Here is a 20,154-nt window from a genome sequence, read left to right as displayed (position 1 = left end):
TCCTTCCATCAACACCTCCCCAACAACTCTATTCATCAATACCTCCGCATCACCTCCTTCCAACAACAACTCCTCGTCAACACCTCCCCATCACCTCCTTCCATAAACACCTCCCCATCAACTCCTCCCCATAAACACCTCCACATTAACACCTCCCCATAAACTCCTCCCTATCAACTTATTCCATTAACACCTCCCCATCAACTCCTCCACATCAACTCCTCCACTTTAACACCTCCCCATAAGCTCCTCCCATCAATTCCTCCCCATCAACACCTCCCCATCAACTCCTTCCATCAACTTCTCCCCATAAACACTTCCCCATCAACACCTCCCCATCAACTTCTCCCATCAACACCTCCCCATCAACTTCTCCCATCAACTCCTCCCCATAAGCTCCTCCCCATAAACACCTCCCCATCAACTTCTCCCATCAACTCCTCCCCATCAACTCCTCCCCATAAGCTCCTCCCCATAAACACCTCCCCATCAACTTCTCCCATCAACTCCTCCTCATCAACTCCACCCCATAAACGCCTCCCCATAAGCTCCTCCCCATAAACACCTCCCCATCAACTCCTCCCCATAAACTCCTCCCATCAATTCCTCCCCATCAACTCCTCCCCATAATCTCCTCCCTATCAACTGATCCCCATAAACATCTCCCCATCACCTCCTCCCCATAAACACCTCCCCATAAGCTCCTCCCCATAAACACCTCCCCATCACCTCCTTCCATCAACTCCTCCCCATCAACTCCTCCACATTAACACCTCCCCATCAACTCCTCCACATCAACTCCTCGACATCAACTCCTCCACATTAACACCTCCCATCAACACCTCCCAATCAACTCCTCCCCATCAACTCCTTCCCATCAGCACCTCCTCATAAACACCTCCCCATCAACACTTCCCAATCAACTCCTCCCATCAACTTCTCCCATCAACACCTCCCCATCAACTTCTCCCATCAACTCCTCCCCATAAACACCTCCCCATCAACTTCTCCCATCAACTCCTCCCCATCAACTCCTCCCCATAAGCTCCTCCCCATAAACACCTCCCCATCAACTTCTCCCATCAACTCCTCCCCATCAACTCCGCCCCATAAACACCTCCCCATAAGCTCCTCCCTATAAACACCTCCCCATCAACTCCTCCCCATAAACACTTCCCCATCAACACCTCCCCATCAACTCCTCCCCATCAACTCCTCCCCATAAACACCTCCCCATCAATTCCTCCCCATAAGCTCCTCCCTATCAACTCCTCCCTATCAACTCCTCCCCATAAGCTCCTCCCTATCAGCTGATCCCCATAAACACCTCCCCATCACCTCCTTCCATCAACTCCTCCCATCAACTCCTCCCCATAAACACCTCCCCATAAGCTCCTCCCCATAAACACCTCCCCATCAACTCCTCCCCATCAACACCTCCCCATCAACTTCTCCCATCAACTCCTCCCCATAAGCTCCTCCCCATAAACACCTGCCCATCAACTCCTCCCCATCAACTCCCCCCCATAAGCTCCTCCCCATAAACACCTCCCCATAAACACCTCCCCATAAGCTCCTCCCCATAAACACCTCCCCATCAACTCCTCCCCATCAACACCTCCCCATCAACTTCTCCCATCAACTCCTCCCCATAAACACCTCCCCATAAGCTCCTCCCCATAAACACCTGCCCATCAACTCCTCCCCATAAACACCTCCCCATAAGCTCCTCCCCATAAACACCTCCCCATCAATTCCTCCCCATAAGCTCCTCCCTATCAACTCCTCCCTATCAACTCCTCCCCATAAGCTCCTCTCTATGAACTGATCCCCATAAACACCTCCCCATCAACTTCTCCCATCAACTCCTCCCCATCAGCTCCTCCCCATAAACACCTCCCCATAAGCTCCTCCCCATAAACACCTCCCCATCAACTCCTCCCCATAAACACTTCCCCATCAACACCTCCCCATAAGCTCCTCCCCATAAACACCTCCCCATCAATTCCTCCCCATAAGCTCCTCCCTATCAACTCCTCCCTATCAACTCCTCCCCATAAGCTCCTCCCTATCAACTGATCCCCATAAACACCTCCCCATCACCTCCTTCCATCAACTCCTTCCCATCAACTCCTCCCCATAAACACCTCCCATAAGCTCCTCCCCATAAACACCTCCCCATCAACTTCTCCCATCAACTCCTCCCCATAAACACCTCCCCATAAGCTCCTCCCCATAAACACCTCTCCATCAACTCCTCCCCATCAACTCCTCCCCATAAACACCTCCCCATCAACTTCTCCCATCCACTCCTCCCCATAAACACCTCCCCATAAGCTCCTCCCCATAAACACCTCCCCATCAATTCCTCCCCATAAGCTCCTCCCCATCAACTCCTCCACATTAACACCTCCCCATTAACACCTCATATCAACATCCTCCTATCAACACCTCCCAATCAACTCCTCCCATCAACTCCTCCACATTAACACCTCCCCATCAACTCCTTCACATTAACACCTCCCCATCAACTCCTCCCCATCAGCTCTTCTACATTAACACCTCCCCATTAACACCTCATATCAACATCCTCCTATCAACACCTCCCAATCAACTCCTCCCATCAACTCCTCCACATTAACACCTCCCCATCAACTCCTCCCCATCAACTCCTTCACATTAACACCTCCCCATCAACTCCTCCCCATCAGCTCCTCTACATTAACACCTCCCCATTAACACCTCATATCAACATCCTCTTATCAACACCTCCCAATCAACTCCTCCCATCAACTCCTCCACATTATCACCTCCCCATCAACACCTCCCCATCAACTCCTCCCCATCAACTCCTCCACATTAACACCTCCCCATCAACTCCTCCCCATCAACTCCTTCACATTAACACCTCCCCATCAACTCCTCCCCATCAACTCCTCCACATTAACACCTCCCCATCAACTCCTCCCCATCAACTCCTCCACATTAACACCTCCCCATCAACTCCTCCCCATCAACTCCTTCACATTAACACCTCCCCATCAACTCCTCCACATTAACACCTCCCCATCAACTCCTCCCCATCAACTCGTTCACATTGACACCTCCCCATCAACTCCTTCCATCAACTCCTCCCATCAACTCCTTCACATCAACTCCTTCCATCAGCTCCTCCCATAAACACCTCCCCATCAACACCTCCCCATCAACTCCTCCCTATCAACTCCTCCACATTAACTCCTCCCCATAAGCTCCTCCCTATCAACTCCTCCCATCAACTCCTCCCTATCAACTCCTCCACATTAACACCTCCCCAGAAAACTCCTCCCATCAACACCTCCCCATCAACTCCTCCCCATCAACTCCTCCACATTAACTCCTTCCATCAGCTCCTCCCATAAACACCTCCCCATCAACACCTCCCCATCAACTCCTCCCCATAAGCTCCTCCCTATCAACTCCTCCCCATCAACTCCTTCCCATCAGCACCTCCTCATAAACACCTCCCCATCAACACTTCCCAATCAACTCCTCCCCATCAACACCAACAAGTCTAAAGTGTTTAGTTTTTTTTCTCTTCTTTCTTTGTGTGCTACCTATAGAAACTGTTTGTGTGTGTGTGTGTGTGTGTGTGTGTGTGTGTGTGTGTGTGTGTGTGTGTGTGTGTGTGTGTGTGTGTGTGTGTGTGTGTGCGTGTGTGTGTGTGTGTTACCTATAGCGAAGCCCATGCAGAGTGCCACATCAGCGATGGCGTATACACTGCCGTAGACAGAGGCATGGCGGATGTCAACCAGGTAACCCATGATGGCCATCATGGAGGAGTCCACCATGCCTGAAGGACGATGCAGGTGTTGTCACACACACACACACACGGTCTATATGGTAAATATTTATTCATGTCAAACACATCAGAAAGTCACCTATAGCAAAGCCCAGACCTCCGTTTGGTCCAATCAGACCGTAGATGCTGGTGGCAAAAGGAACCTGAAACACACACACAGCAGCCATGTCTGATCTACACACACTAATTCATACAGTTTAACATGACATACACACTCTGGGTCCAAACCACAGATTTACAAAACGTGTGTGAACAAACTAGAAGAATCCAGGTCAGAATAATCTTAGTGAATATTTTGTGGATTTTCTACTTACACACAGCAGACTGATGCCGATGATGAACATCCCCAACATGGAGCAGAGCCACCTGGAGACACACAAACGCCCTTCAGACACTTCCACAAACAGATCCACCACAAACCTGCAGGATCAGGTCTTAACAGGACTGAAGAGTCCACTTTCCAGAACAGATAATCTGCCTATTTAACGGCTGGATCAGCTCCCACGAAAGGACTTCCTCATGTGAAGCAGAGCAGAGTATAATCACAGAAAAGCTTCCAAACAGGGAGGCGAGCTTAGCTGGTGTTTTCCAAAGTTTAGTTCAGGCACAGAGCCGCCTGATCAGGTCAGCTCTGTCTGATCTCTCAGACGGGTACACCCACAGAAATGTTCATTACTCTTCCTTCCGACCTAAACCTGATTAAAAACTCAGCTCAAAATTCTATTTCCAGAAGAAATTTCATCAAAAATAAATTATTAAACATAATTCATTCTTCCTTTTTTATTGCTTTATTCAAAAACTTGGTTTTAGATTTTTTTTATTTTGAGCAATTGAAATTGGGAAGATAATAATAACAATACAGATGAAGTCAAACACAGTGTAAAGGTGCAAAAAGCGCAACGTTTGGGATTCGTGAATCCAAAACCAAACAAAAACAGAAAGCAAAACACCACCACGTTGGTGTGAAGGATGCAGCTTCATCAGGCATTTACACCAACACAGAGAGGAGCAGCGAAATAATGGAGTAAATTAGAAATTAGAGTAGCAGAAGACGGTAAGTCCGGATTTATTTTCAAGTCATACTTCTTTTTATCTTAATAAGAGATTTAAAAACATCATTAATAAACCCGGAAGGAAGGCTAGCGGGACGTTAATGGTGCCTGAAAGCCAACAAAAAAGAACTCCATATCACTCAAATGGCGCCACATCATTTTTAGAGAAATACAGCTTTTTATGTCGCACCAAAAACATTGTGAATTAGCCCACAAACACCAGATGTTCCAGGGTTTCATTACAAAAAGAGCACGGAGCTGCCTCACAGCCAAATCTCTTTCTGAGACTCTTTATAAATTCCCTTTGTGACTTCAACGTGTTTCTCTGACTTTAGGTAAAAGAGCCATTTGGTGAGTTTGGAGTTTGCTTTGTGTGACGTCGTCGTTGGAGGAGGAACAGACGTCGATCTGCCAAATGGACCTTCCGTCATAGTCATGAAACTCTCTTAAAAAACCACTAATAAATTTACGATTACATCTTTTATCAATCAGATTACACGGTATTGATGAGGAACATCATAACGTGTAATCAAGTGAATCGGAGGCTGTTTACATGCAGGTTTATTCCCTTTAAGAACAGTTTCATGATATTTTTCTATGAAGTCTGTGTAACTTAAAATGAAGCCATGAACATCCATTAAATCTGTTATATATAGATTTCTTCTTGAACCAGTCCCTTTTAAAGACTGATTACGTCTTATTACTCTATTGTTCCATAAGGTTGAGTTATGGGGGGAAAAGCTGTGGGTAAATATTATTTTCCAATAATGCATCGCTTGATTGGGATCATGTTCACCTTCAAATCACACTTCAAAGTAAAGTCTAAACCTCCAGTTTTTTTCCAACGAGCACCTTGGGATGTGGAACCACGTGGAGATCGGCTGTGACCGACCAAGTTTTACCCAGCTAAAGCTAACGGTGCTAACCACAGATTCAAATTCAGGAGCTTCTATACACCTTTATCAGGCTTCTTTACAAGCTGAGACCTTTTATTGTAATGTCTTTTATTCCTCCACAAAAAAAGGAAATAAACTCTGTTAGCTTTATTTATGATTTCAGAGAAAACAAATAGGGAATGTCAGGGATAAATCAGTTACCGTCAGCTTTAGATAGAATGGTTCTGCCAAACATGGGGAGGTCTCTGTTGACCGGTGACCATAGAAGTTTTTCATACACAAAATGCGGTTTGAAATATTAATGTCTTCTCCTCTAATGAAGTTTTTAGATATTACCAGCCCTACATATCTAACTGCAGATCAAACTCTAATTGAAGCAATGGAGGAGTCAGAGCTTGTATGAATGGAGAGTAGTTTGTATTTTTTGTATTAGGAGAGAAACCAGAAGCTTCAGAGAAGAATGAGTCTAAAGTTTTCAACGAAAAGGATTTTCAAGCTTGCGAAAGCTGTGAAGAAGTGTAAAACAGCACATAGGTGTCTCTCAGATAGAGGCACAACTCTTCTACCAATTCCAAAGACGTTTTCTCCATCTTTTTCTGGTGAACCAGTCCGCCTCAGCTTTCACCTCCTTTCGTATCGAGCCTGGGCCTCTGTTGCTTTTCTAAGCGTGCTGGTTTCTCTTTGGACCTCGTCAATCCTTTTCTGGAGCAGAAAAATTTAGTTTGTTTTCTCTTGTGGCCGTCGCTTCGAGGCGCTTGTCAAACTTTTTAATAGTTCAGTTCATCTCAGTCAGAGCCTGGACTGCATGGAGAACGATGGTGCCACTACTTCCATTCTCCTTCCGTTGTCTTTCCCCTCCATTCTCTTGGGTTTGGGCTTTTTGTTGGCATGTGATTCCGGTTAATCTCGCTGTCTTTGAAAGAACTCGTCGATCTCAGTGTCTTTGATGTCACTGTCTTCACAACAACCTCGTGGAGAGCAGTTAAGTTGTAGTCATGGTCTGACATGTTGGCATCCACGTCGTCTCAAAAAGTAAAAAAAACTTAGAAAATTTGTATTTTCAAAAGTAAGCAGATCTAAACAGTGTGCAGAGTTTAATCCTAATGGAGGTTTTTGTATGGGTTGTTGTTTCGGGACAAAACGTTTTTTGACCAGAACCTCAAAAGAGCTGCTTCTCACGTCGCCATCTTGGATCCTCTCTCTATCTATGCGTATGTATGTGTATATATGTACATATATGTTCGTGTATGTGTATGTATGCATATATGTATGTGTCACGAATGGAGGTGAAGGTGAGGACCCAAATGCAGGCAGGAGGCAGAACTGGTGCAGGTAAAAAGGTTTATTACCCAGGAACTCACGACAGGGAACCACAGACGACGGGGATAAACTCCAGAGAACAAAAACCAAACATGACAAAATGAGGATCTGACAAGGAGTGACTGAAAACCGGGAGTACTTATACACAGAGGGAGTAACAAGACACAGGTGAAGTGGATGACTAATCAGACCAGGTGAACTAACGAGGCAGAAACAGAAAACCACAGGAACACAAGAGGGAAAACCAAGCATGACAAAACTGAAAACTAAAGCATGAACATAAGAACTACAAACCAAGAACATGACCAAACTAATCATGACAAAAACCAAAATCCTAAACAATCAAAACACCCACCAAAACCCAGAAACCGTGACAGAACCCCCCCCTCAAGGGCCGGATACCAGACGGCCCAACAAAGTCCACAAAAGAGAAAAACCCCAAGCCGGCCACCCAGGGTGGGCGGAGGGGGCCCGGAGGAGGGACCGACCAAAACAAGACAGGCCCCAGGACAAAGTTCAGGGGGAGCCACCTGGAGGCAGAACAGACGGCAGGATTAGGTCAGGAGGCCGGCCGGGGGGCCGGACGGACCGGGGCAGAACCTCCGGTGGACGGCCCGGAGGCCGTGCAGACAGCCGGATCAGTTCAGGCGGCCGGCCAGGGGGCCGGACGGACCGGGGCAGAACCTCCGGAGGACGACCCGGAGGCCGTGCAGACAGCAGGATCAGTTCAGGCGGCCGGCCAGGGGGCCGGACGGACCAGGGCAGAACCTCCGGAGGACGACCCGGAGGCCGTGCAGACAGCAGGCTCCGGTCAGGAGGCCGGACGAACCGGGGCAGAACCTCCAGAGGACGACCCGGAGGACGCACAGACAGGTTTCCAGGCAGACGGGCAGGCTTGGACTGGATCTCTGGAGGACGGGCAGGCTTGGACTGGATCTCTGGAGGACGGGCAGGCTTGGACTGGATCTCTGGGTTGGGCACCAGTAGTGGGTAAGGGGCGTCTCGACCCGAGACCCCCTCGGAAACAGGAATCAGAAGAGAAGCATCACCACTGAAGACCCCCTCAGGAACAGGAATCAGAAGAGAGGCGTCACCACTGGAGACCCCCTCAGGGACAGGGACCAGAAGAGAGGCGTCACCACTGGAGACCCCCTCAGGGACAGGGACCAGAAGAGAGGCGTCACCACTGGAGACCCCCTCAGGGACAGGGACCAGAAGAGAGGCGTCACCACTGGAGACCCCCTCAGGGACAGGGACCAGAAGAGAGGCGTCACCACTGGAGACCCCCTCAGGGACAGGGACCAGAAGAGGAGCGTCACAATCGTTGACCCCCTCAGGAACTGGGACCAGAAGAGACGGGCAGGACCTGGGCACCGGCGTGGGACGCCGAAGAGCTGGGCAGGACCTGGGCACCGGCGTGGGACGCTGCAGAGCAGGGCAAGACCTCGGAGCTGGCGTGGGACGCTGCAGTGCAGGGCAAGACCTCGGAGCTGGCGTGGGACGCTGCAGAGCAGGGCAAGACCTCGGAGCTGGCGTCGGACGCCGCGTCGCAGGGCAGGACCTCGGGGCTGGCGTCGGATGCTGCGGCGTAGGGCAGGACCTCGGAGCAGGTGTGGGACGCTGAAGAGCTGGAGCAGACCTGGGAGCAGGCGTGGAGAGCTGGGGCACTGGAGCAGACCTGGGAGCAGGCAGGACCTCCGCAGGCTGAGCTGACAGGTTCTCCGCAGGCTGAGCTGACAGGTTCTCCGCAGGCTGAGCTGACAGGACCTCCGCAGGCTGAGCCACTGGAGCTGGAGGTGAAACTGGAGGCGTGGGCCTGGGAGCCCGTGACGACACCCGTGACCGTGGAGCTGATGGCGTCACTCGAGACGTGGACCGAGGAGCTGGTGTCGACCTCCGAGACCTGGCCTGCCCCAGTGGTTTTGGGCTAATCGCCAATCTGGTTCCCCAGAACGGCGACCACTCTGGATATTCCAGCGGCTCAGGCTCCGTGTCCAGTCCAAGGAGCATTCCCACCAGTTCATTTGACGTCATGTACTCGATGGACTGCCGCCCCTGGTGCCTGGACGTCCTCCTCCTCCTGGACCTTGTGGGAGGAGGATCAGGAAACCACAGGTCTGGCTCCTCCACCGTTGGGAACCAGTCAGCAACCTCAGAACCGTAAAACTGATACCAAGCCATCAAACCTGCTGGGTCCAGTTGTGGTCAGATCCTACTGTCACGAATGGCGGTGGAGGTGAGGACCCAAATGCAGGCAGGAGGCAGAACTGGTGCAGGTAAAAAGGTTTATTTCCCAGGAACACAAGACAGGCAACCATAGACGACGGGGATAAACTCCAGAGAACAAAAACCAAACATGACAAAATGAGGATCTGACAAGGAGTGACTGAAAACCGGGAGTACTTATACACAGAGGGAGTAACAAGACACAGGTGAAGTGGATGACTAATCAGACCAGGTGAACTAACGAGGCAGAAACAGAAAACCACAGGAACACAAGAGGGAAAACCAAGCATGACAAAACTGAAAACTAAAGCATGAACATAAGAACTACAAACCAAGAACATGACCAAACTAATCATGACAAAAACCAAAATCCTAAACAATCAAAACACCCACCAAAACCCAGAAACCGTGACATGTATGTGTGTGTGTATGTAGATATTAATATTTTTACTGTATATAGGTAAATATTGTTCTTATGTCATCATTACTGTTGCTGCTATTTGACTGTCACTGATTAAATTTGGTTGTAAAGTTAAGGTGATGACAAAGTCTTTTTAAATTCTTAATCTCTTTTAAGTTGATCTCAGTTTCTCAAAATTTTTAAAATAACTATGTTGATAAAAGCAGAACTTGGTAAACAAATTGAAAAATCAAACAATCCTCTCCCTCTCTGCTGTGCTTCCTCCTTGCAGATTTGTCAATTTGCTGGTAACCATAGCAACAGTTAAGAGACTCCTCTTAGCTTTAATTGGTTGTTTTTGTCAATTGGAAGTAAACTGATGTCATGTAGTAGAATTTTTTTTATACAAATGACCACATACTATTTAAACAGTCACTTCAGACAGAGCCTGCATCACAGGGAAACTGCTGAGTCCTCCCATATGATAGAAAACACACATACACACTAACCGTCCCATCTTATTGGCCAGAACTCCAAACAGGTTGGTTCCTATCAGGTAGGAAATGCTGGCGGGGAGGAAGGCCACACCTGCAACACAACACACACACAAACACACCTGTGAGCCTCACAAACACGAAGTGTTCACCAGGTTGGACGTTTACTTGCACCTGAAGCATGTGTTCATGCTGAACTTTGTAATGTTCAAAAATTTTGTTACCATGACAACAAGGAAGTGTCAGAATCGTTTCTGATCAAACCTGAGTCTGATCATTTACAGTAGAGACAAGATGATAAGCATGTTTAATCGACCTGACGAAGGTCTGAAAGGCACCAGGAGTTTTTTAGAAGTTGGATGACACCCATGTTTACATTCAAGAATCTTTTCCTTTGTGTGATGGTGACTTCAAACTTTAAACTTTTAGCTTTTAGCTTTGGCTATAAAACCAGAATAAGCTCAGGACCTAACTTTGTCTTTAGTTTGAAGGACAATGTGACAATTACTGTGATTTAATTTAATGAACATCAGATGATTTTTAATGAAAATAAACATCAGATTATTGGTGCTTGTTAACTAAAACACCTGGTCTGAGATTCTGACAAAATGTTTTCATGTTTAAATAAAAACTATATACATTAAATAAGTCAATATCTTTCAGTTAATACACTTTTATTTTGAAAAATGACTGATTTTAAAGAAAGACAGACCGATGCAGAGTCCGCATCACTGCAGACGCCGCACCGATCCGCCTGTCCATCTCCTGCTCCATCCTTCCCTCACTCGTGAACAAGACCCTGAGATATATGAACTCCTCCACTTGGGGCAGGACCCTATTGCAGACCCGGAGAGAGCACTCCACCGTTTTCCGGCTGAGGACCATGGTCTCGGATTTGGAGGTGCTGATTCTCATCCCAGCCGCATCACACTCGGCTGCGAATCGCTTCAGTGAGAGCTGAAGATCACGTCCCGATGAAGCCAACAGAACCACATCATCCGCAAAGAGCAGAGACCCAATCCTGAGGCCAACAAACCGGATCCCCTCAACACCTCGGCTGTGCCTAGAAATTCTGTCCATAAAGGTTATGAACAGAATCAGTGGCAAAGGGCAGCCTCGGTGGAGTTCAACCCTCTCTGGAAACAATTCTGATTTGCTGTCGCGAATGTGAACCAAGCTCTGGCACCGGTCATACAGGGACCGGACAGCTTGTAGAATGGGGTCCGGCACTCCATACTCCTGGAGTATCCCCCACAGAAGTCCCCGGGGGACACGGTGGAACGCCGTCTCCAAGTCCACAAAGCACATGTAGATTGGTTAAGCAAACTCCCATGCCCCCTCCAAGACCCTGAAGAGGGTGTAGAGCTGGTCCACTGTTCCACGACCGGGATGAAAACCATACTGCTCCTCCCCAATCCGAGGTTCGATTATCCAACGGACCCTCCTCTTCAGCACCCCTGAACAGACCTTACCACAGACACTTTGCCTGTGTGTGTGTGTGCATATGTGTGTGTGTGTGTGTGTGTGTATTTGCATGTGAGCATAGGTGTGCAGTATATGAATTAGGGCGGCCTGGGTGAATGTATGCCTGCACATGCATATTATTGATATATATATATATATATATATATATATATATACATATATATATATATATAGTGGCCATTTTGAACGTGCATCATTGTGGATTCATCAAATTTCTTCAAAACGACAAAATTTTCTTTAAATATGTAAATTTAAATGAGGAAGTAAATAAACCTGCACAGACTTCAGGGAGGAGAGTACGAGCATGTGAAATGAGCAGTGAAGAAGAAAATTGGACTCATGCGAGGGGATTGTACCTAGCTGCCATTTCGGTGAGCACATGGTCTGCATCATCCAGATGGGCAGGGTTGGCTCCAAGATGGCCACCCCCATGTTAGCAAAGCACAGGGATCCTGCAGACAGAGACATAGCTGGGGTCACATGTGGATGGGTAGTCACATGACAGCCATCTTTCTTCTGGAAAATTCTCACCTGCACTGATGAGTATGTATGGATCTTTAAGCAGAGTCAGCAATGGCGTCCCCTCCACGCTCTGAAACACAGAGAGAGCTGAAACTAGTCTCTGTGTCAGTACCAAGCGGCAACCTCTGTCTGTAAAATGTGAAACCTATGCGGAAGTGCAAACATTGCAGTTCCCCCCTCATCCACTAGGGGCTCCAAAACAGAGCAAATCCCCATAGACTCCCATGTTAAAAAGACCAACTTTACAGTAGAAATAAACATGTTTAAAACCTGGATAAAAATCCATTTTAGGTCAAGTTTACCTTCATGACAACTGTGAGGGTAGTGAACTTTTTTCTAACTCATCCGTTTGGATGTTATTTCATCTTCAAATTTGGCATAATTAAGCGTGTGTCCTTTTGATTGACAGGTATCCAATATCCCCAGCAAGAAGGGAGAGTGCAGCACAACCGCGGTTTTTAGCCAGCTAACAGCGTGCCTTAGTTTTACTCTACCTACCTCCATTTGCTGGTTAGCTATCGTTACATCTGAGTTAGCTCAGTTAGCTCTTAGCTACAGGCAGCTCTGAGTTTGATGGGTGTCAATCATCCTCCCCCACCTTCACAGTCCCCCTCTGAGCTCCTCCTCTTTGCCCATTTTCTTATTTTCCAGGAATGGCGACACGCATGACGATACCAAATTAGCGACCTAACGAGCTTCAATTCAGCTCTTCAGAAACCTTCAGAAACTTCTGCCAAAGTTCAGCAGTGTGTCTTTAATAAAGACAGAAATCCCAGAATATTTATTTTCACAGTTTAACCCGAGTGGGTTGCTTCAGTTTTCTGCCCTTTAGGATCATTAGGGGACAAAAAGTCCTCTCCCAAAATACTATAAAAACATTACAGATTTATATTTTTCCACTTTTTTGTCAAATCCTTTAAATGAACTGTAGTCCTAATAAAAATGATCAAATTTATAATTATTCATATTATTTGAAGGCTTTAACCCTATTTGATTACATGATGCCAATGTTTGCTTAAAGAAATAAGCCTATTTTTCACATTAAATACAGATCTGGAGATGTTTATATCGTAAATGTACTAAAGTAAAAACACTGAATTTTATCTTTAAATAAAATCTCTGTCCCTCTAACATGTCTTATATGGAATTTTCCCTTTTTTATTTACTAAAATAGTCATCATTTCAAAGTTTAGAAAAATCTCAATAATTACACATTTGTAATAATGTCTAACATCATACAAATTCATACAAATTTTTTTTTTTTTTTTTTAATGGCGCTGCAGGAAACTGCTGCCTTACCAGTGTCTCTTACGCAACCGAGTGATTCTTTCTTTCTTTCCTATCGTTTTATTCCTTATTTTTTTGTATATATATCCTATTTTTGATTCTATTGAATATTTTGAACTCTAGTATGGCATTTGCACGTCTTGTTTATTCAAGAGATTAACTTTTTGCATGGAGGACTAACGTCGGAATGCAGCACAACGTACCGACAGAGCTGAGGAGGAAGTACAGAGGCTGCAAGTCAGGATCTAAGCTAAAGGCTGCTCGACGATGTTCTAAGCCAGTGATCCCCTCTGTACTAATGGGGAACATCAACTCACTACTTAACAAGATGGACGAGCTGTTGGCACTGAACAATCAACGGAATTATCGCGAGTGCAGCTTATACATCTTCACAGAGACATGGCTCACTGATGCGATACCGGATGGTAACGTGGATCTACCGGGTTTCACTGCTGTGAGAGCTGACAGAGACATGAACGCCTGCGGTAAGAGCAGATGTGGGGGACTCATCGTATATGTGAACAAACGTTGGTGTTGCCCAGGACATGTCTCAGTGAAAAAGGAACTGTGTGAACTGTGAGGGCTCTCTGAAGGGATTAATAAAGTATTTCTATTCTATTCTATTCTATTCTATTCTATTCTATTCTATTCTATTCTATTCTATTCTATTCTAAATTCAGCAGGTTTTTGGAGATGATTTTTTTGTCCTCTGATGACCTGAAAGGGTAACAAATTTGTCCCCAGTGTCCTGTTGACTTTTAGGAAAAATAGAAACACTTTCTTTTAAAAAAATCATCCTATATGGGGAAACACGGCCAGATTGAGTCCAGTGGAGGTGAAATGACCTGAAAGACCTAAAAAAGTCCCATATGATGTACAAGAGTTAGAAAAGTTAGAAACGTTTTTATGCCGCTGCAGGTTGTTGCTGCAGTCTGAGCCATCTTCCTCCTGACCTGACCACCTCCACCAGGTCTGCAGTAGCAGCTGCTCATTTACTGCATGCAAAAATAGCTGATGTCTCCAAAAAAAAAGGAAAAAAGTCTACAAGGGAGGTGTCTTATGATGTAAAGCATTTTAAAGCAGACTCACCCCAGGAGAAATCTTTGAGGGTTGCAGGATGCACAGCTGCAGAGCTGCAACAGAAAGACACAGGTAGCTCAGGTAACACACACCTGACACAGCACAGCCAAAATGAAGAATGTCCACATGACGTCCCCGTGGCTTTGTCCACCATGCTGGGGGAACCCGGTCATTGTTTCCATCTAAACGCGCTAGACAGGCTAACAGGAAGTGAGCTATGATGGTTATGAAGCAGAAACACTAATTATTAATAATGTAGATTCTACAATCTCCTGAAGAATGAATGAAGTTCAAGTTTACAAGTTTCAGTTCCAGTGTTGACCTGCTGTTGGTTGGTGTCCCTACATGGATTTATAAACTCATTCCTTCATCCAGCTGACACCTTGAAAGTGCAGCCATCTTTACTTCTGCTCCCATAACCTGTTCTTTATAACCAATCTCTGGGACATGTCCCCCAGTCTCTGGAATGTGTCCACCAGTCTCGGGATGTGTCTACTGGTCTCTGAAACATGTCCCCAGGTCTCTGTGATGTGTCTGCCAATCTCTGAGACGTGTCCACCGGTCTCTGGGATGTGTCCGCCGGTCTCTGGGACGTGTCCGCCGGTCTCTGGGACGTGTCTGCCAATCTCTGGGATGTGTCTGCCGGTCTCTGGGACATGTGCCCCAGTCTCTGGGACGTGTCTGTCGGTCTCTGGGATGTGTCCGCCAGTCTCTGGGACGTGTCTGCCAGTCTCTGGGACATGTCCATGGATCTCTGGTACGTGTCCGCCGGTCTCAGGGACGTGTCCGCTGGTCTCTGGGATCTGTCCACCAGTCTCTGGGACGTGTCCACCGGTCTCTCGGATGTGTCCGCCAGTCTCTGGGATGTGTCCGCCGGTCTCTGGGACGTGTCTCCCAGTCTCTGGGACGTGTCTCTCGGTCTCTGGGATGTGTCTGCCAGTCTCTGGGATATGTCTGCCAGTCTCCGGGACATGTCCATGGATCTCTGGGACGTGTCCGCCAGTCTTTGGGATCTGTCCACCAGTCTCTGGGACGTGTCCACCGGTCTCTGGGATGTGTCCACCGGTCTCTGGTACGTGTCCGCCGGTCTCTGGGACGTGTCCGATGGTCTCTGGGACGTGTCTGCTGGTCTATGGGACGTGTCTGCCAGTCTCTGGGACGTGTCTGCCAGTCTCTGGGACGTGTCTGCCGGTCTATGGGACGTGTCTGCCAGTCTCTGGGACGTGTCTGCTGGTCTATGGGACGTGTCTGCCAGTCTCTGGGACGTGTCTGCTGGTCTATGGGACGTGTCTGCCAGTCTCTGGGACGTGTCTGCCAGTCTCTGGGACGTGTCTGCTGGTCTATGGGACGTGTCTGCCAGTCTCTGGGACGTGTCTGCTGGTCTATGGGACGTGTCTGCCAGTCTCTGGGACGTGTCTGCCAGTCTCTGGGACATGTCTGCCAGTCTCTGGGATCTTTCCACCGGTCTCTCGGATGTGTCCGCCGGTCTCTGGGATGTTTTCGCCGGTCTCAGGGACTTGTCTGCCAGTCTCTGGGATCTGTCCACCAGTCTCTGGGACGTGTCCGCCGGTCTCTGGGACGTTTCTCCCAGTCTCTGGGACATGTCTACTGTACTGCCTCCTGGACAGAAATGGAGGATATGCTACTTATGCTGTTGCAGTCAGGGACATGACTTTGAGAAAAGATGGAAAACTGGACAGAAACTCAGGAAAAGACGACGTTGCTGCTGAAAGGATAGAAACAGAACGATGGTTCCAAGATGGAGGATCAACTCCACGGCTCTGTGTGTGATGACGTATGCATGCACTCTTTATAGCCGTATCATTCACCCTACAGCTGCTCTACTCAGCCTCTACCAGCAGGGGGCAGCACCATCATTCCACTTCTTACCTCCATCAAACACAGCCAGGAAGGCCAGGATCAGAAAGGGGGCGCTCTTTCCCACAAAGTCGTACATAAGGCTGCCAAACGGAGCACCAACTGAAACACAACGTACATTTAAACACAAACAGTCAGATGACGGAAATGTTTTAGTTCTTAACAAGAAAAGAGAAAGTATGCTCTCTATCTCTCTCTAACTCAACCTTAAAGCGGCCACGCTGTTCTTTTAACACAGTGCTGTAAATAGCACCGTGTAGTTGCACAATGAGACAAAACTCTCATCCAAACAAAAACAGTCAACACTTAAAAAAAGATGCCAACTTTGTTCGTTCGTTTTGCTTTTAAAATCATGGTGCTGACTTTTAGAGCCCTACATGGCCAGGCTCCTTCCTATATTAGAGACTTATTTTGTCCCTACACTCCCTCTCGGAAGTTGAGGTCTTCGGACCAAAATCTTCTAATGATCCCTCGTACTCATTATAAGTCCCAGGGTGACCGCTCCTTCCAGGCCTTTGCGCCGAGGCTATGGAATGACCTCCCGCCGTCCCTGCGTTCCCTCGACTCTATAGATGTTTTTAAGAGTAAACTTAAAACTCACCTGTTTTCTCAGGCTTTTAATAATTGACGTGCGAGGGCTGTGTTATGCTTATTATGTCTTTCAGATCTTAATGTATTTTGCTTTTTATTTTAACGTATTTTATTTGTATTTTATTACTTGTTGTGTTTAATTTATTTGTAGTGATGTAAAGCACCTTGTGATGTTCATTGTCTGTGAAAGGTGCTATAGAAATAAACTTTACTTACTTACTTACTTACTTACTTGTTAGTCGTTTTGACTGATCAGTAATGGTGTAAGTCCAAGTGTAAGTAAATGCAGCACATAATATACCTCCAAATGTCGTTCTGCATCATGTTCTAGATCATAAAGAAGCTTCCGACAGCATTATCAAAACTAACTGTCTCCATGGTGATAATATTTGTCTGTCCAAAATTTCATGGAGAGGTTGAATAAAACCTCCAGGTGATGGTGGCCACCACACTGATAAACACTGATTAAAGGTGTCATTTGGCTCAACATAAGTTTTTCTGGTTATCAATAAAAAATAAATATTTGTGCAGCAGTGATTAAAGCCATAAATTGCAGAACAATCCTCCATAAACATTTCTGACTGTTTGCTTTTACAAATGTTGCTTTACTTTTTAAATCAAATAGTCAAGTTAAGTTGTATAAATCAGTTCTTTAAAGTTAGGACCTCACAGCAACTTCTAATGTTAAACCAATGTCTAGAAAGTCCAGTTGTTTTCTATGATCAGTGTGTGAGTGTGTGTGTGTGTCTTACTCAGGACTCCCATGGCCAGTCCTCCCAGCGCGATGCCCATCGCTATGCCTCTCTCCTCATCATCTGTGTATACACTGGCCAACATACCCAACCCTGTATAAAAACACACACATGCAGAGTCTCAGCCCGGAACAGAAATCCCAGTCAAACAGCCTGTAGATCTGTTTCTGGAAAACCGAAACAATGTCAACTCTTCTGAAATAGCAATACAGCATTTTGATGAAGATGAGTGTGAAAAACATGTAGGTTGCTATATATAATTTCAAATTTAACAATAATTATAAAAGAAATAGCAAAGTGTTTGTAATTACACATTTTAAATTGAAAAATTTAAGAGGAATTGCTTATTGACATAAAAATTCATCATTAAATGTGATTTGTGAACATATTTTGAAATGCTCTTTCTATAAGGAGAAATAAATAACAAAATTAATAAATTTGGTTATAAATACATTTGCATTTTATACATTTAAAAAGGGTAACTCACAGGGAAAATAACCAGCCAGCCAGACTTGCGTCTCTGGTTTGAATCTCTAACTTGGCAAAGTAACGGCTGTCTAACAGCTGGCTAACAGCCAGTTGACAGCTGGCTAACGGCTGTCTAATGGCTGGTTAACAGCTGGCTAACAGCTGGCTAACAGCCAGTTGACAGCTGTCTAACGGCTGGTTAACAGCTGGCTAACAGCTGGCTAACAGCCAGTTGACAGCTGGCTAATGGCTGGTTAACAGCTGGCTAACAGCTGGCTAACAGCCAGTTGACAGCTGGCTAATGGCTGGTTAACAGCTGGCTAACAGCTGGCTAACAGCCAGTTGACAGCTGGCTAATGGCTGGCTAACAGCTGGATAACAGCTGGCTAATGGCTGGCTAACGGCTGGTTAACAGCTGGCTAACAGCCAGTTGACAGCTGGCTAATGGCTGGCTAACAGCTGGATAACAGCCAGTTGACAGCTGGCTAATGGCTGGTTAACAGCTGGTTAACAGCTGGCTAACAGCCAGTTGACAGCTGGCTAATGGCTGGCTAACGGCTGGTTAACAGCTGGCTAACAGCTGGCTAACAGCCAGTTGACAGCTGGCTAATGGCTGGTTAACAGCCAGTTAACAGCTGGCTAACAGCCAGTTGACAGCTGGCTAATGGCTGTCTAACGCCTGGTTAACAGCTGGCTAACAGCCAGTTGACAGCTGGCTAATGGCTGGTTAACAGCTGGATAACAGCTGGCTAATGGCTGGCTAACGGCTGGTTAACAGCTGGATAACAGCCAGTTGACAGCTGGCTAATGGCTGGTTGACAGCTGGCTAATGGCTGGTTAACAGCTGGTTAACAGCTGGCTAACAGCCAGCTGACAGCTGGCTAATGGCTGGCTAACGGCTGGTTAACAGCTGGATAACTACGTCAACAGTTGAGATGTTGATTGTCATGTGCAGAACCAAGTATTGTTCAAGAAATAATCCAACGCAGCTTAACAACATTAATACAAATGTATTTATTCCCATTGAAGATGGCACCGAGGATGGCTGCTGCATCTCAAGCTCTCTCCCCTAACTTTTTTTCCTTATTTAGTCTCTTCTTCTTCTTCTTTTTTTTTTTTTTTTTAGTTATGCAACCTGTTAAAGTGAGCCCTATCATACAGTATGATAGAGATAAATTACTAAGCATCAGGTCGGGGGTGGAAAAACCTTTTTTATCACCACCACTACCAGCTTACAATGGTGAATCTCCATGGCGGTGTTACACCAAAATCTGTGATTTCAGCAGGGGCGATAGTGGTGGGGGGGGGGGGGGGATGCTTATTTAAAAAAAATAAAATACCTGTGATGTTGAAGGCGCTGCCCTCCCCGTTCTCACACTTTCATACCCTGAGCTCCTTAGGTTACCCTGGCTACGGCACGGCAGGCTAAAGGTGAGCCAATTGCTATCACCCCTTACACAAACAGCTATAAGGCCCTCCCTCACTTAAAGTGTCACTTCCATTCAGCAGTGGTCGTCCAATCGAGTTGCAGCATTCAACCCGTCCCACCAGCTCAGGGACGGCTTCTTACCGCAGGACATAAGACTTCTAAATGCTGTCAGCAGCAACGCCGCCTTTAAATAACAACATGTTCTTATTGCTTATTATATATTTTACTGTATAACTTATTTGTCGTATTCTTGCTTTTTGTGTTTGACTATTTTCATGGTTTGTATTCTTTTTAGCTTTGTTAGGAGAACCTGGGACCTCAGAATTTCACTGCCAGTGATTATTAATGTAATTGCAGTGCAATGACAATAAATTCATTCATTCATTCATTTATAACCACGTTTATTAAATATATTATTTCTTTCTACTTTTAG

At 46.4% G+C, this 20,154-nt stretch overlaps 1 protein-coding gene across 1 annotated transcript in view; it reads right to left on the bottom strand.

Annotated features, from left to right (window-relative positions):
* The window catches only part of LOC121649375 (chromaffin granule amine transporter), a 44,336-nt gene that overhangs the window by 16,526 nt on the left and 7,656 nt on the right, over positions 1 to 20,154 (bottom strand). Inside the window, exons 6-14 of the mRNA XM_042000179.1 lie at positions 17,825 to 17,917; positions 16,494 to 16,583; positions 14,613 to 14,656; positions 12,246 to 12,306; positions 12,071 to 12,166; positions 10,245 to 10,323; positions 4,156 to 4,207; positions 3,921 to 3,984; positions 3,713 to 3,832 (exon numbers count right to left, since the gene is read on the bottom strand). Coding sequence (XP_041856113.1) covers positions 3,713 to 3,832; positions 3,921 to 3,984; positions 4,156 to 4,207; positions 10,245 to 10,323; positions 12,071 to 12,166; positions 12,246 to 12,306; positions 14,613 to 14,656; positions 16,494 to 16,583; positions 17,825 to 17,917 — 699 coding nt within the window. The remainder of the gene's footprint in view (positions 1 to 3,712; positions 3,833 to 3,920; positions 3,985 to 4,155; positions 4,208 to 10,244; positions 10,324 to 12,070; positions 12,167 to 12,245; positions 12,307 to 14,612; positions 14,657 to 16,493; positions 16,584 to 17,824; positions 17,918 to 20,154) is intronic.

The sequence above is a fragment of the Melanotaenia boesemani genome, chromosome 11 (assembly GCF_017639745.1).
Source record: "Melanotaenia boesemani isolate fMelBoe1 chromosome 11, fMelBoe1.pri, whole genome shotgun sequence".
NCBI classification, from domain to species: Eukaryota; Metazoa; Chordata; class Actinopteri; order Atheriniformes; family Melanotaeniidae; genus Melanotaenia; species Melanotaenia boesemani.
The sequence above is the reverse complement of the archived record's forward strand: the minus strand, read 5'-3'. Positions and strand labels throughout refer to the sequence as shown.